This window comes from Choloepus didactylus, chromosome 2 (genome assembly GCF_015220235.1).
Source record: "Choloepus didactylus isolate mChoDid1 chromosome 2, mChoDid1.pri, whole genome shotgun sequence".
NCBI classification, from domain to species: domain Eukaryota; kingdom Metazoa; phylum Chordata; class Mammalia; order Pilosa; family Megalonychidae; genus Choloepus; species Choloepus didactylus.
This window is the reverse complement of record NC_051308.1, coordinates 180,189,735-180,206,040: the sequence shown is the minus strand read 5'-3', so window position 1 is coordinate 180,206,040 and position 16,306 is coordinate 180,189,735. Positions and strand designations below refer to the sequence as shown.

Here is a 16,306-nt window from a genome sequence, read left to right as displayed (position 1 = left end):
TGAAATGTCTTACTAAGGCAGGGCCCATGGGGAGGAGAGACTAGAAATGAAGCTGGGTCAGTTCAAGAGGGGGAGGTCATTTAATATGCATAATAAACAGAGAGATGCAGAAACTGGTGAAGGTACATGGCTCCCCCAAAGATAGCCTTTTGATCAAATACCTCTTTCACTGATTAGTTGTAATGTGCATCTCTCCCATATTTTTAGGTGACCAACACACAGATATTTCAGCTTCAGTTTCATACTGGATTCATCCCACTGGAAACGACAGTTTTAAAATTCACTAAGTAAGTACTGCTTAGGCTGCAATCAGTGCAGCCATGAAATGCTTGGAGCCACGTGCTGGAAGACTCTTTAGCACTGTGCTGCATCAACCCCTTCATCCTGTGCTGCTGAGTCATTGAGTATAGCTCAGCAATAGCATGGGGCTGGTGGCTTTTTAAGCATTTCATTTGGATATGATTTGTCTTCAGATGTACAAATGGATCAAAGACTTTCAAACGGAAATGTCTAAAATTCTGTGTGAGGGAACCAGAGTGAGCAAAAAGGGAGCGAAGTATCAACACTTTGATATATGCATCTGTGTCTCCCTTTGTGTTTTTCAGAGATGGCAGTCAAAATGTTTAATCAGTAGTATGGTATGAGCAGTGACCCATCAGAAAGATGCCAGGCCCTAGCACTGAAGCAGAGTCCAGGAGGCTCTCTCTGTACCAGACATTAACTCTTAATTTCTATGTCATAGGGTAGTCTAGGGAACTCAGGGGGAAACCCAGGGTTGGGTGATAGATGGATGTGCTTGGGACTGGGGTAGCAGTACACATTCGAGGGCTCAAGACGTTGGCTCTGGGCCTATTTCTCTATTTTAACAACTGGTACAGCCATACTAGTGCATGCTGGCTGGCTGTTATCAACCCTGCTTTCCAGAATGCTTTCACATGCACTCAATCCTTTGAGTCATTATTATTTCCCCTTTTTTATGTAGATGAAGCAGCTAGAGCTCAGAAAAGGAAAATAACTTATCTGGTTAATGATTGAGTCTTCCCTAGGAATGAGTCTCAGAGTCAACCTAAGCTGCTTCCTGTTTCTGGTTCCATTGGTTTTCACTATTTTTATTTTTTTTTAAATCCCTGTTTAGGCCTGAGTTGGATGCATGTGATGTACCAGAAAAATATCCTCAGCTATTTCAGGTGACATTGGATGTAGAACTGCAGCCCCATGACAAAGTAATAGACTTAACTCCGCCGTGGGAACATTACTGCACAAAAGATGTCAATCCCAGCATCCTCTTCTCTTCTCACCAGGAGCACCAGGATACTCTTTCCTTAGGAGGTTAGAGTCACCCGGTGGTTTTATTTCCAGGATGAGGCCTCTGGGTTATTCATCACATTGCCTGATTTCCTGTGTTTCATTAATGCTGCATGGCCTTTTGTCTTATAGGACAAGCTCCAACAGATATCCCTCCAGACAACCCCAGGCATTTTGGGCAAGGTGGCTTCTTTTCCTCTCTCTGCTGGCAAGGTACTTTCAAGCATTTCTTTAAGTTACATGGTTCTTCTACCAAGATGAGTAGGGCCAGAAGCAGCCTGAAGGAATGCAACCCTCAAAAACCATCCAGATTCCTCCTTATTTCCCAGCCTTCCTGATGAATCCTTTTTCAAATCAGGTGATTTCCTGATTTTCATCTCCATGATTGACTGATGCAAAATGCCATTTTAAGCTGAATTCTGCCTTCACTCTCTATGCTGTTTTGGATCATGTCTTTCCCAGACTGACAAATAAGTGTAATATTTTCTATATCTCCCTTTAGGTTATATTAACAAAGGACTCTATGTCTTGCTCTTAACTAAGTATTCAAAAAATATGAAATCTAGCACATCCCCAAGAAGGCTTTAACTATCAACAGGGGAGAACTGAGCTTACCTTGGTGAGGATATGGCAAAAATCTGGCCCATAATCTTTGCTACTTGCTTTAACAACCATGGAAGCAAGAGGGGCTTAATCACGCCACTCTTTTCTGCTGAATCTGGAGAATCTTTCTCAACATAACGCTTCAGACTGCTGGCAGCGGTAGACTGGCAATGACATTCTAATCAATACCTATTTGTAATCCTTGCTTTATATTTTGCTGAGGTTAACTACAAGATTCAGTGTAGAATGGAACAGTGAGGGCTTTCTCGGTGTGGGAAACTAGCTTTGGTGATAGAATATGTAGAATTTTGATTGACTTTCCTTTGATGCGTGAGCATAAGACGGTATCCCCATTGTCTACAGAAGTTTTCAGTGTGAGGTGAAAACCATTGTTCATAGAATTCCTAGACTTACTTGCAGAATTTTCTTCTGAGAAACAGAACCCGAAATTTCTCAAACTTGGGAAGTTCAGTGAAATCTAGACAGTGGATAGATTTCCCAGCCCCTGCTTGGTTTTCCCTACATCTTATCTTCCTTATAAAAAGGCCATTTAATGGCACTGCACTTTTGTCCCTCCACTCCCACTATTGTAAGTAATTTAGAAATCACTCCTGTTAAGCTCTGAAATAGGTTTTAATACAGATGATTAATTTCTTACTGAAACTCTAAAATCCAGATATGTTTAGGAAAGCAGATTTTTTTTAATTTTCAAAAGTACATAAATTGTATATTACTTCACATCCCCTGTGGCAACTCAGACAACACCCTGTAATCAGATACACAAATACATTAATATTTCTGCAATGAAAAATATAAATAACCGAGTGGCATAAATAAATAAATGCTTTCACATCAGTCTCAGTCAGGTTTTTCCACCAAATGAGTTTGCTACAAACTTGGGAAGATCTTTCCCTTTTCATAGGTTTCTGTGTTTCAGAATTAGGGATAAGGAGCTGTGGATTTGTACTTGATTTGTAATGTGACTCCATTTAACTGAAATTAAAACAAAAACAGCCAAGTTCCATGGGAAAATCTGCCTCAAGGAAGGCCTGGAAAGTCACTCTCCAGCCTCCTTATTCCTTTCCCTGACAAGACCTCTTTCTTACTGCCCATTTTATGCTGGAAGTATCTATCCCCTTTCAGGTTGGTATAATAACCATTCTAAGTAGAGCTTTTGTCTCTACTCACTCATTAGGTGTGTAGTTCACTTCTGCTCCAAACTGTGGGAGAAAGTCCTTGCTTTTGGCTGCAAGCCACATGGAGAATAAAAGACAGTGAGCGGTGACAACCAAGGACTAGGACATAATGTTTTTCAAGGCATCTAACATAGTACCTGGAAAATAATAATAATAATAATAAAAAACCACTTAGGTACTACTTACTATTTTTTTGTCTGCATACTTTATATATTTATACAGTGTGTATATTTATTACAGAAGCTGTAATAGATCTTTGCATAGATATATAATATATATATATAAAATGCATGTATATAATCTCATGTAATTCTCACAACAGCCCCATTAGTTAGGTACTACTCTCCATTTTACTGAAGAGAAAACCAAGGCACAGTGAAGTAAAATAACTTGCCTGGTGTCACAGAGCCAAAACAAGTGGAACTGGGATTCAAACCCAGGCCCTCTGATTCCAGAGTTCGTGCTCTTCACCGTCATGCTATTTTGCCTCTCGGGCTCCACAAATGGTAGTTGAATGTCATTTGAAATACTTCAACTTCTCTATCGGTAGGGGTTTGAAAGTATTGTTTGCTCAGGGCTGAATCCTTTTCTCTTTCAGGTGTTATGTATATACAATAGAACAACAGCCAAAAAAGCAATGCTGTGGTCAGTAACTAACCATTTATTGACACGCTGGCTTTCCTTAGATCAGAAATCAGAGAAATCATTCTGTGAGGAGGACCACGCTGCCCTTGTGAATCAGGAGAGTGAGCAGTCGGACGAGGAACTTCTGACTCTTTCCAGTCCACATGGCAATGCCAGTGATGACAAACATCATGGAGCCAAGAAGCCCAGCAAAAAGCAGCCAGAGCCAGCTGCACCCCCTCCTCCTGAGGACGTGGACCTCCTGGGCCTGGAAGGGTCTGTAGTGAGTAAAAACTTCTCTCCACCGGCAGCTCCTCCCACCAACTCTGAACTACTGAGTGACCTGTTTGGGGGTGGAGGCGCGGCTGGCCCTGCCCAGGCTGGACAGTCAGTGGTGGAAGACGTGTTTCATCCTAGTGGACCTGCATCCGCCCAGTCGACACCACGCCGTTCTGCCACCTCCACCTCTGCATCTCCAACCCTAAGAATGGGAGAAGGTAATTTTCTCCATGTGGATCTGTGCCCCCCAGTTTTGGATTATAACCTTTGAGCCAAGGAGATAGAATTGAACTTCCCTAAGCTAGACTTTTCCAGGTTCCCCAGAAAGTCCCTGTATTAGTTTGCTAGGGCTGCTGTATTAAATTACCACAAATTTGATGCCCTGGTTAAAACAACAGAAATTTGTTGTATTATCCTTCTGGAGGCTAGACGTCCAAAATCAAGATGTTGGTAGGGTCCTGCTCCCTCTGAAACCAGTAGGGAAGAATCCTCTCTTGCCTCTTCTAGCTTCTGGTGTTTGCTGGCAATCCTTGCATTCCTTGGCTTGTAGATGCATCATTCCTAATCTCTGCCTCCATCTCCACAGGGCCTTCTTTTCTAGTATTTCTCTATCTCTTCTCCCCTTCCTACCTGTCATATTGGATTAAGGGCCCACACTGCTCCAGTATAACCCCACTTTAACTTAACTAATTATATAGCAAACACCTTATTTCCAAATAAGGTCACATTCTGAGATATTGGGAGTTAGGACTTCAACCTATCATTTTGGGGGAACACAGTTCCTTTAGAGGTCTAAATGTACATTTAAATGGTGAACACAAGAAGAAATATTGTCCATTTTGATAGGTTAGTGTAATAGTGAATAATTTGAGTTCCTCACCTTCACTTTTAATTTTTTTTCTAGGATGTCAATCCTGAGCTGCTTTTGTAACTGGAAGATATAGATAGATGAATAATTATTAATAATCACAGCTAATATTTATGGGGTACTTATTATTTTCTGGATATGGAATTTAACAGTAACCATGGATTCAGTCCTTTAAAACCCAACAAAGTAGGTGCTATTATTATCCCCATTTTATCTTTGAAGAAACTGAGGCTTTGGGTTAAGTTAGTAATGTTAGTTTATACAGCTAGTAATTGATGGCTTCAGGGTTCAAAACTAGGTCATTTTACTCTAGAGTGTTCCCTTAGTTTTCCTATAATGCCTTCCCAGAATCTTAGTTTTCTGAATACATTTTTACTATATAAATGTATTTGGTTGCCTCAAGAGTATTGAAGCAACTCATGCTAGCACAGCCAATTGGAGCAGAGGATTTGGTTCCAGGTAAAGGATTTGAGCCTCTTGTTGCTTAGTTAGTTTCACTCTGCTCATTGCCACAGACTCAAACCCTTCTGTGACTGCTCATCCACAAATTTTTGACATTTACGAGATAGTGTAGCTGGGTAAGCAAAGATCTATTATAGCTTCTGTAGGACCAACTCATTAGGTGCCTTTGTTACTGTCACCATGAACCAAGATCACATTAGGAAGAGTAAAGAGAAATGTACCAACTCTCCAGGCTTGTAGTATCCTGTTGGAACTTTTTTTTCCCCAAGTCCATCCTTCACTTCTCAGGAAGCTTTAGGCTGGTTTTGACTTATGGCAGTCCAGCTGGAGCCATTCCTGATGAGAGGAAGTCTCAGAATCATTGAATGTAGGTTCTAAGGTTCAAGTTCCTACAACTCAGGATACTGGAGCCAGGATACAAATTCAGGTTCCCTGAATCCCAGGTCAAGGCCATTTCCTCTATACTTTACTTCCTCTCATCTATCCCTTACTCATCAAGTGAATAAAAGCTTTGTCAGGGGAAAAAAATCCCTAAGATTCCAGATAATACTCAATGGCTGCACTTTAGGGCTACGGACCTTGTGTGACTCCTGATTATTTAATTCATCATGGGCCCACGGACACAGTTGGGTTCTAGTGTCAGAGCTGGAAGAGGCCTTAGAAGTCAATTAATTCTGTGCCTTGGGTTATAGACAATGAAATAGAGGCCTAGATATTCGAGGATACACAGCTAATTAGTGACAGGCCCAGATTTAGAACTCAAGAATTCTGACTCCCAAGAGGAGGTAGAAGGATCACTGAGTCCAGGGTCTAAGGCCTGGATTTGAATCCCAGGATCAACACTTCATTATCTGTTTAGCCTTATTCAAAAATCTTAACCTCCTCAGTTGTAAAAGGGGATAATACCTACCTATCAGCATTGTTGTGAAGACTCGGTTTTGAGCTCTTGTCTTGTGGGGTTGGGCAGTTCATTTTGGTTTATTGGATAATGCATCTAATTTAACATACGTTAATATTAACAGTGAGAAGATTTTAGCAGCCTCCACTGTTTGCTTCAGTTGGTCAAACCTAGACACTGGTTAACCCAGTGTCCTCTTATAGCTATTCTATAAATCTCTGCACTCTCATTTTATAGAAGGGCTAAAGTTTTGTGAATATTAAATGACGTAAGGGATATAAATTATGTACCAAATTGCCTGATACAAAGTCAGTACCATTGCTACTACATTAGGCTACTTTGGCTGTAGAGCAGATATTAGAGAGCATTATTCCAGTGGAGTGATAGCTGCAAAAATATTAAGCCATATATCCTACCTAGGTTTTGAAAGTTGGATTTATTTGTTAACTTATTTGATTCTAGTTGTCTATTCTTAGAATGAGTCAATCCAATACAGGAAGTAATCAACCCATTACAGATTAGGAAGTGACATCTTGCTAAGGGAGCTATAGAGAATTTTGTTCCTTGTCCAGTAATTTGGAATTATAGACCAATTAAATATATGCAACTCTGTGTTATTTCTCTCACATTAATTTTATTCCTGTGAAAAATGTGAGTTCCCTTTGGAAAATTCCTGGAATTTGAAGTCAGAAGACCCTAAGCATGAGTTCTAGCCCTATTATTTACTTGTCCATGGGCAAGACACTTTGCCTTTCTGAGCCTCAGTTTCATAATCTGCAAAATGAAGAGACTAATATCACTTTTGTCTGACAGGGAGACACTGAGGATCATCTGAGATATTCTTAATGAAAGACAGAGTAAACCTTAAGAATATGCAGTAGTTACTGTTGTTGCATCATTGTTGGAAACCTCAGCTTTTCACTTTTCTAGTCTTCTTAATCTTTCACAAACCATTCATCACCACTAAACTGGCATCTAGTTTTAGCAAGTTGTTGAGAGGCAATGTTTCAGAAACAGTGCTTGAGTTGCCATAGGGCATAAGATGTAATGAGTGTCTAGTTTGTCACTGTGCTCATTTTGTTCACTCTTAACTTTGCAGGGAGTCAGAGACCATTAAGAAACAAAACAAAAAAACCCTTGCCAGTGTGGTTTTCTACAGCTCATCTTAATAGCAGAGCCCCCCTGCCTGGTATTTGTCCGCTAATGTCTTTATTCAACATGTCTTTATCGAGCACCTCCTATACCCCAGGAGTGGTTTTGTCACTCATTGATTCATCTGTGTTGACCTCATCTTCTCAGGTAGTCTGTAAGCTAGATTGACCTAATACCTGTTATTAGGATGACCAAAGGCTGAAGGAGCCCCTATTTACACATTCTTTATGGTACAGCCAATAGATAAAAACAGGCTCCTCCTTTGTCTACAAAGATGAGCTTATTCATATGTGGTCAGAAATCCTTGATATCCATTGTTAGCCCTGGAAGAAGTTTTAAAGTTACAGTGGGCCTGTGGACCAGCCAGGGAGGAAGGCAGCATCCTGAATTTTCAATTATTTGGCCTAGGGCCTGGCGATAATGACAACTTTTCAATATTATTGAATGAATCAACTCACAAGACAAAGAAATACATTTTTCCGGTTGTTTTCTAGGTGCCACCTTTGACCCATTTGGAGCACCTTCTAAACCATCAGGTCAAGATTTGCTGGGTTCTTTTCTGAACACATCCAGTGCTTCCACTGACCCCTTTCTTCAGCCTACAAGAAGTCCTTCACCAACAGTGCATGGTAAGGAAGCATATTATATTGTGTTCAGTGGAATATAGTTTACTATAAAATATTAGTAGCCAGTCAGATATAAAAGCATCCTTTGGGTGCTTTTTGGGAAAAGCTACATATTGCATATCTCTTTTGAAAATTGACAATTCACATGAACAAGTTAAAAGCTCTGAGATGTCTTACAAGAAAGAAACCTGCTTAACTTGGTTTTACTAAGCTTTCCTAAAACTTGACTGTGGAACTGTTTTCTTGCATTAAGCTGCATGCACTGCATCATAAGGCAACATTGATTGTATGTAGGATGTATAATTATTTTCTGTGTAATGAGAAAGGAAAAAAAAAGCTGCTACTTTTAATTGATTGGAAGATATACCTTAGTTGAAGAAATCTTTTAAACATGGGAAAATCAGGAACCTTAGAATTAATAAAATATGATAATAGCATTCTAAAAAATTAGCATTCCACAAAACAGAATTTGCAATACACCACCTTAATGTATTAGCAATACCCTATCCAATATGCTATCCATTAGCTATGTGTTAACCTTTGAGCACTTGAAATATGGCTAGTCTCATGAGATGTGCTCAAAGTATAAAATACACAGTGGATTTCAAAACTTAGTACAAAAAAGAAGGTAAAGTATCTCAATATATTTCATATTGATCACATCTTCAAAGAAATTTTTGAACATACCAGGTTAAATAAATGTATTATTAAAACTTATTTCACCTCTTTTTATTTTTAAAAATATGGTTACTAGGAAATTAAAAAATTCATATGTAGCCCACATTGTATTTCTATGTTAGGGACTTACATTTTGTGGAAAAATAGTAATCATATCTATTTGTAAGTACAAAATGGTATCACTTATGTAGCACTGATTAAAACTGGAACTACTTTTTTACTTCTATTTCTTATTTTTATTCTGATTCTTTCTGATATAAGGAAAATGTTCAGAAATAGATTGTGGTGATGAATGCATAACTATATGATGGTACTGTGAATAGTTGATTGTACACCATGGATGACTGTATGGTTTGTGAATATATTTCAATGAAACTGAATTTAATTTAAACAAACAAACAAAAAACTGGAACTAATCTTTAGTAAAGGGGAAATGGCTTGGAGTGGGAGGATTGTAGCTCATTCCTGATTTTGAAAGCTGTTGAAGATTATTGGCCTCAACTGAGAGGTCAGTATATTGTTGAAGACACTCTTGCCTGGAGAATGCAGCCCAGTCCTCAGCTTGACTGCATGGAAGCTGTGAAAATGCAAAAGGGAAATGAGTTGTACTATATCGGTCAAAGTGTAACCTTTCTAGAAAAGATGAATCAGTCCAGGAACCACCTTTATGACTGATTTCCATCTGGTCCTTAATCTCAAACCTTTGAAGTGGGTTCACAGAACAATGTAAAAGAAACCCGCTTTTCACCCTTGATTTGTGCTCACTTACAAGAGTACCCTGATTGAATGTTTGTTCCCATTGGGAAGAAATATGCAGTGTGTAGGTTAAAGCTCTTATTTTTTGCTCACTCATTTAAAATGTAAGGCATGTCATTCCTCTGCTCAGCACGGCCGCCTGTTTCACACAGTGTGGAAGCCAAAGTCCTCATAAGGGCCTACGAGCTTCATGTGCTCTAGTACCCCAATGCTGGAGACCTCGTTTCCTCTTCTCTCCCTTCTCTCTCCCTTCTTACCCTTGCTCTCTCCACTTCAGCCACAGTGGCCTCTTTGCTGTTCTGCTGGGTGTTTACTACCTCACATACTCTTCCCCAGACATCTGCCTGACTCCTTCACCTCCTTTGAGTGTTTTCTCAAAAGTCATTTTCTCTGTGAAGTCTTCTCTGCCCACTCCATTTCAGTTCTCAGTGCATCTCCCTGCCCCAGACTATGGACTTTTCTTAATTTGTTCTACTTTTTATTTTTCACAGTATTTATTAACTTCCAATATAATGAATGATTTACTTATGGGTTATGTTTATTTTTTGTTGTCTGTCTCTCCCTATTAGAACATGAGCTCCCAAAAGCAGGGATTTTTGTTTTGTTGATTAATGTATCCCTAATGCCTGGAAGAATTATAGGCACGAAGTAGATTATTTTCCTTCCTTCCTTCCTACCCTCCCTCTCTCCCTCCCTCGATCTACTTCCATCTATCTATCATCTAGGTATCTAATATGTAAATATAAAATCAATTTACTCTTGTTTTCCTGTCAAAGTTTCTTTGATGTATAGTGATAGAATCTATAATATTATACATGTTTCTGATTTTAATACTTTGAATTTATCATTTTGATAAAAGTTCTTCCTTTTATGTCTCATGGGCATGAATGTGCATACTTCAGCATGGCAATTCTGGGACCATTTCTGTGTTTCTTGTGAGTTGGTTAGAACAAGTGGTTTATCAGCCAGTCTAGACCTGCTAGCAACCCTTTGTTTTGTGGCCACACTTCTTTTGACCTGTGTCATGTCAATGAATGAAAAGAATTTTCCCCTATCCTTGCTGGGAAAACAATTATTGGTCCACTCTTAGTGGGTCTGAGATGTCAACTCAGGGAGTAAGAGTGCCAACCTCCAAATCCTTGGCCTGCTTCCTCCAGATTTCTACAAAAGTCTTCTGAAAACAAGAAATACAGCATTTGAGTTCATGAAATATTTATTGAGCATCTAGCCTGAAGAGAAGGATCCCTTGGGGCATGGTGTTGGAAGAACAAATAAACAAATAACCAAAATAAAAGACAAAATAGAAAATTAGATAATTACTTTTTCAATTGTGTATATTCTTTTTCTCTCCAACAGATTTTAAGCTTCTTAAGGATTAGCAGTAGGTAGTCAAAAGGCTTTTTGTGTTTGATTAGTAATATTAGTAATAAGGTTGAAGTTTTAACTCCTTTGTTTGATGTAAAACCAAGATCAGAGTTTAAAAGGAAATCAGATGGCACGTTAGCAAAATTGTCTAGTTTTCATCTCACTTTTCATGGATAATGGTGGGTTTGTGGAAAAAAAGAACAGAGGATTAAAAAGAAAAGAATGTTATTGTCGATAATGACATGTTCTTTTTAACTTAATGATGGGAAGGTACAAGATGTCTTGGTTTGTATCAAGCAGACAAAACAGTTAAATATAAGGTTTCATAATGCTAATCTTGATTTCTTGGCATTGCATATGTGTGTGTGTGTATTTTAAAAATTTCATTTGCAACGTTAGTTTAGTATTTGCATTTTATTCACTGATTTTATGGGCAGAACCTAGAGGTTCCTTAGGATGAAATTCTTCCTTACAGAATTCTGTTTTAACCTGTGGATTTTATGGATGCAGAAAAAACACACTAACAATGTGTATTCATTCCTCTAATGCATGTGACTCTCTTTAACTGAGAATTTCTTTTAACTTCTTCATTTAGAATTTTGAGAGGGATTGGAATGATCTATTTTGAAGCTGTAATGGGTTTGTTTTGAGTGACAATAGCTATATTCCTGACACCAACTTGGTACATGGTATATAGTCAGTGTCCAACACTTGTTCTAGATTACCCATCGTTGTCTATTCATGTCACAGCCGACAAGAAAACATGCCCCTGGCACACTTGTTAATGCCAATCTAAGAAGAAAAGGTTTTTTTTTCTTTCTGTTTTCTTATTACCCACATATTCTATGTTAAATGTAGAGGTGAGACACTCAAAGATGAATAAGATACTTCTAGCCTTCAAAAAACTTAACAATTTAGTGAAGACTGACATATGTGCAGTTCTGATTGAAAGTGTATGGATTGAATATATATTATATGCTGGATATGGAGGTAAAGCACAGAAGGAACAATGACAACCAATATATGGCTTCTCCTAACCCTCATATGAATAACCATGTATGAAAGCACAAAATGTCATGTTGCAGAGTGTGGTGAGAGCATAGAAGAATGAATAAATCCCTTGGGAGGTCATGTAGTCTTCATGGAGGAGATGGCATCTTCCTGTGTGAATTCAGAAAAGTAGGTTCTGAGCTATCTCATTCTCATTCTTTTTCTTCTCCCCATTTGTAGCTTCCAGTACACCTGCTGTGAACATTCAGCCAGATGTTTCAGGAGGTTGGGACTGGCATGCTAAACCAGGTAAAGGTTAGCAGATTATTTTTGTACATGTTTAACCAATTGCCAAAGCATATTCCTTCCCACAGGATGAAGTGCATATTTATGGAGTATTATAGCCTATTCATGTAACTTGCATTGATTTTTCCTAAAGATGCATATTCCAGTTAAGCTTTTTCCACTGCATTTGATGACATAATAATGCTACATATTATACGTTACTTAACTTTTTAAAATCTCATTTGCTGAATGTCTGTCTTGATAGTAGAATCAGACACATCTGCGTATCTATCCACCTCTACTGCTTAGAAGCTCTTGGATTTTTTGACAGGTCTGGGCCTCAGTTTTCTTATCTGTAAAATGGGAATAATAATTCTTGCCCCACACAGTTGTATACGTTTAAATAAAATAACTTATTTGTAGGTCTCTTGCATATACTAGGTATTGAATAAAGTTGTATATTCTTCGTTCTCCAGAAAGTACTTGTTCCAGGGCTGGATTTGCCTGTAATAAATAAGGTATCTTCCTTAAGGCAACTATGGCATCTATTGAGAGCTGCGTTCCTGACCCTGTACAAATTATAGACACATACGAACACACACACACAGATCCATACACTATATGCCCATCACAGCAATCTTCTGAATCAGTTGCTGTGACCTCTTTTTTACCAATAAGAACATGTTGATGTTAAGAGATGTTAAACAAATAGTTACTCAGCTCTCAAGAGGCAAAGCTAGAATTCGGATCCAGGTCTGGCTCCATAGCCCATAGAAGAGAATGAAGTTAGGTGACATGGAAGGTAAACACTGGAAATAACAGTTCACAGGTGAGGCCAGAAGGCCACCTGTGTCTTTTCTGTGTCCTGTCCCTGCTCTAGGCCACCATTCACCCAAGTCAGTGAAACAGAGTCTAACAACTCGTACACATTTCCAAACCCTGTCCTAATTTGCTCTAGAGACAAAGATGGGCCATAGCTCTGGAATTCTAAATTTCACAATTCAACCTTGGAAAATGACCTCATTTTCTATTCTCTCATTTTCTTTTCAGCAGGTTTTGGAATGGGAAGCAAGTCAGCTGCCACCAGCCCAACAGGATCCTCGCATGGCACTCCTACCCATGTAAACAAGCCCCATGCTCTGGATCCTTTTGCCGACCTTGGGGCACTTGGTACAAACTTAGCAGGTTAAGATATAAATAATCTTTACTTATGGTTACGAAAACTCAAATCTAAATTTTTGATATTACAGTGATCTGGTGTTGCCACCTGGGACCTAAAATAAAATAGTGTGTATTCTTAAGCTGTGCTGTGATACCTGAAATTGGTCTTAAAAAAACAAAACAAAACAAAATGAAATAGGCATCATTTCTTCAATCATTTCTTCATATTGGGCTAGTAGTATGAATAAAGTTAGAGGCTCAAGGAACATCTGACAACAGAGTTTGGCTACAGCAAAGGTAATCAGTAGGGAACTGGTGAAAGATGAGGCTGGTCAGATAGATTTGTGCCACATGGTGCCAGCCTTTCATAGCATTACTGTGATGTTACAAGTGAGATCCTTGTACTATTATCTGTCTTCTCCCCGTTATCTACAATGCCCTCTGCTCAGTTTGTAAAATTCTATACAGATAACAGACTCTCTATATGGTGTTTCTAAAGTGTTCTCTACCATGTTAATAGTTGTTTAAGGAGAAGTGTTCCATGAGCAAGGGAGTTTGGGAAACACTGGGTTCAGTTAATTTTGATTATTGCAGAAACTTCTGAGAATCAGTGTTTATGCTGATGCTCTCTGACAAACATACAGTCTATAGGGTTTTCAAACCTATTTCACCAAGGAACCTTTTTTTAAGGAGTAGTTCATTGAGTTAGCATGTTCTGAAACCTTTTCTTCCTTCTATTTTCTTCCTCTTTTAGGTCAGTGTAGAGTTGTTAAATAAAGATGGGGTAGCCCTGAAACAGGTTTAAATTGGTGATGTTGATAATCTAGGTTCTCGGAAAGCACCCCTGCAGCATTTGCACCCAAATTGTCTGCAGGGAACAAGAGGATGTCCACCGTATTTGCTAGTAATCGTATCAGATTCTTCAGACCTCATTCTATACTCTTTTAGGAGCTCTCAAATTTATTGTGCACAGTTCTCTTCCTCTACTCCCTTCTTTGTGTCTTAATACAAATAAGTTTCAAATTTTAAGGTAATAACATCAGGTGAAATTCTACTTAAAATCTCATTCATTGCTCACTTCCAACCATTTATTCATTCCACAAATATTTACTAGGTGCCTTCCATGTGCTAGTTCTAACAAAAACCAAAGAAACAAAAACAAAAAAAATAACAAAACTCTTGCTTCCTAAAGCTTATATTCTAGAAGAGGAAGCAAACAGTAAATGGATATATAATATAACGTCCAATTATAAAAATAACAGTGAATGTTTATAGAGGGCTTTACTGTTTGCCAGGAATTATGTTAAGTTCTTTACATGTATCATTTCATCATCCCAGTGATCTTTTGAAGTAGGGAGTATTATAATCCTCATTTTGCGGATGAGAAAATGGGGGCACAAAAGTTTAAGTAACATGCCCAAGTCACAGGGATTCAACACCAAGATGCCTAGCTCTGGAGCTTGTACCCATAACCAATGTGCTGAGTATTATGAAGAAAAATAAGGCAGGGAAGGGGGTGGTGAGTGATGGATGGGATGGGTGTTAATTTAAATATTGGGTGGCTAGGGAATGCCTCTCTGAGGAGGTGATATTTATAGGAAGTTCTTTTTTTAAACCCAACATCACATCTTTCATTTTATTGTCATTTCTCTGCAGACTCCTTTAATCTGGGACCACTCCTCACTGTTTCTTGGTCTTTTATGACATTGATATTTGAAGGGTATAGGCCAGCTGAAAAAGTCTTTCAGTTTGGTGTATTTAAATTTTTATGTTAACTTTAATCAATTGGTTAAAGTGGTGTCTGCCAGGTTTCTTCACTGTAGTTACCATTTTGTAAATAATAGCTACTAACCTGGGAGAGATATTTTGAGACTATCCTATTTGAGATAGTCCTAATTGAGAATATCCTATTCTCCATCAGACTTTTACTCACTGGTTTTAGTATTCATTAATGATTCTGGCCTGAATCAATTACTATTATGATGTTTGCAAAATTGCAATTTTCTAATTCTGTCCTTTCTTCTATTATGTCAGTTGACATTTTACTGAGGTATTTTACTTACTTTACTGTAAGTAAGAGTCTAAACTTCTTTCTCTTCATCATTCTATCTAATCTGTCATCCGCATCTATCATATACCTGTCCACCTGTATCAATCTGTCATCACAGTGGATTGATGGACTCTTTAAAATACAGTGAATTATCATTCATTACTGTCATTATTCATTTTGTTGTATAGTTTTTCCCAGATTTGGTTTATGGAAGCCCCTTTGTTCTTGCTTTATGTCCTTTTGGCTTGACCCTATGTATTTTTGAGAACTTTCTTCCTTTATGGCACAGGATGATCCATAGCTTTTTATAGATCTTTTTATGCCCAGTCCTGGAATCAACCATTCTCCAAAGAACCCTTGTTCTTTTTAGGGGGAATGGTAATTAGAAAACAAGATCTGTGTGCTAAGTATGTTCATTGTACTGAGATGTTATTGGTTCTAGACCCTTTCAGTAGGCAGAGATAGAAGATGGGTAAATTTAGATACTTATCATTCCAATCCAATACCACAGGGCTCTCCCTTTCCTTCACTTATTCTGTATGTGTATCTCCTGTTTCCCTGGATCAGAACATATTTATAGACAGACAACAAAAATAGTTCAGAATAGCTACATCCACACTGCTACAAACAAGAGAAGTTCAGTAGTTCTTTATAGTTTTTGTAATATAGTAATTCTTATAACTTCCCTTTGAAGATACTGGTTTCCTAAGTTTCCCCATTTCTTAAGTCACTTAACTTAGGAAGGTTAAATGACTTTCCTAAAGCCACACAGTGAACAGAAATCTGAGTGAAGGTTATAAGCACTCCTAGGCAAGTGCTGTGAGTAAAAATGAAACTTCCAAATTATATAACTGCAATTCAGAAAAGACAAAAGACAGTGTACTTCTCCTCAAGGTATTGTCAGAGTAAACAATTCTGATACAATCACCAACACCTTGATGGTTCCCATAGATAATCTGATTTAAGTAGTCTGGAATGAGACTTGGGTATAGGAAGTTTTAAAAGCGC

The 16,306-nt window shown here is 38.3% G+C and overlaps 1 protein-coding gene across 11 annotated transcripts in view; it reads left to right on the top strand.

Moving 5' to 3' along the window:
- DNAJC6 (DnaJ heat shock protein family (Hsp40) member C6) overlaps positions 1–16,306 on the top strand; it is a 171,993-nt gene that overhangs the window by 137,481 nt on the left and 18,206 nt on the right. For 8 of the 11 annotated variants that reach the window (XM_037826999.1, XM_037827004.1, XM_037827001.1 and 5 more), the window contains 7 exons: positions 208–287; positions 1,136–1,329; positions 1,438–1,518; positions 3,791–4,225; positions 7,882–8,016; positions 12,043–12,111; positions 13,138–13,272. In XM_037826999.1, coding sequence (XP_037682927.1) covers positions 208–287; positions 1,136–1,329; positions 1,438–1,518; positions 3,791–4,225; positions 7,882–8,016; positions 12,043–12,111; positions 13,138–13,272 — 1,129 coding nt within the window. The remainder of the gene's footprint in view (positions 1–207; positions 288–1,135; positions 1,330–1,437; positions 1,519–3,790; positions 4,226–7,881; positions 8,017–12,042; positions 12,112–13,137; positions 13,273–16,306) is intronic. The other 3 variants (XM_037827000.1, XM_037826998.1, XM_037826997.1) reach the window with 2 other exon arrangements.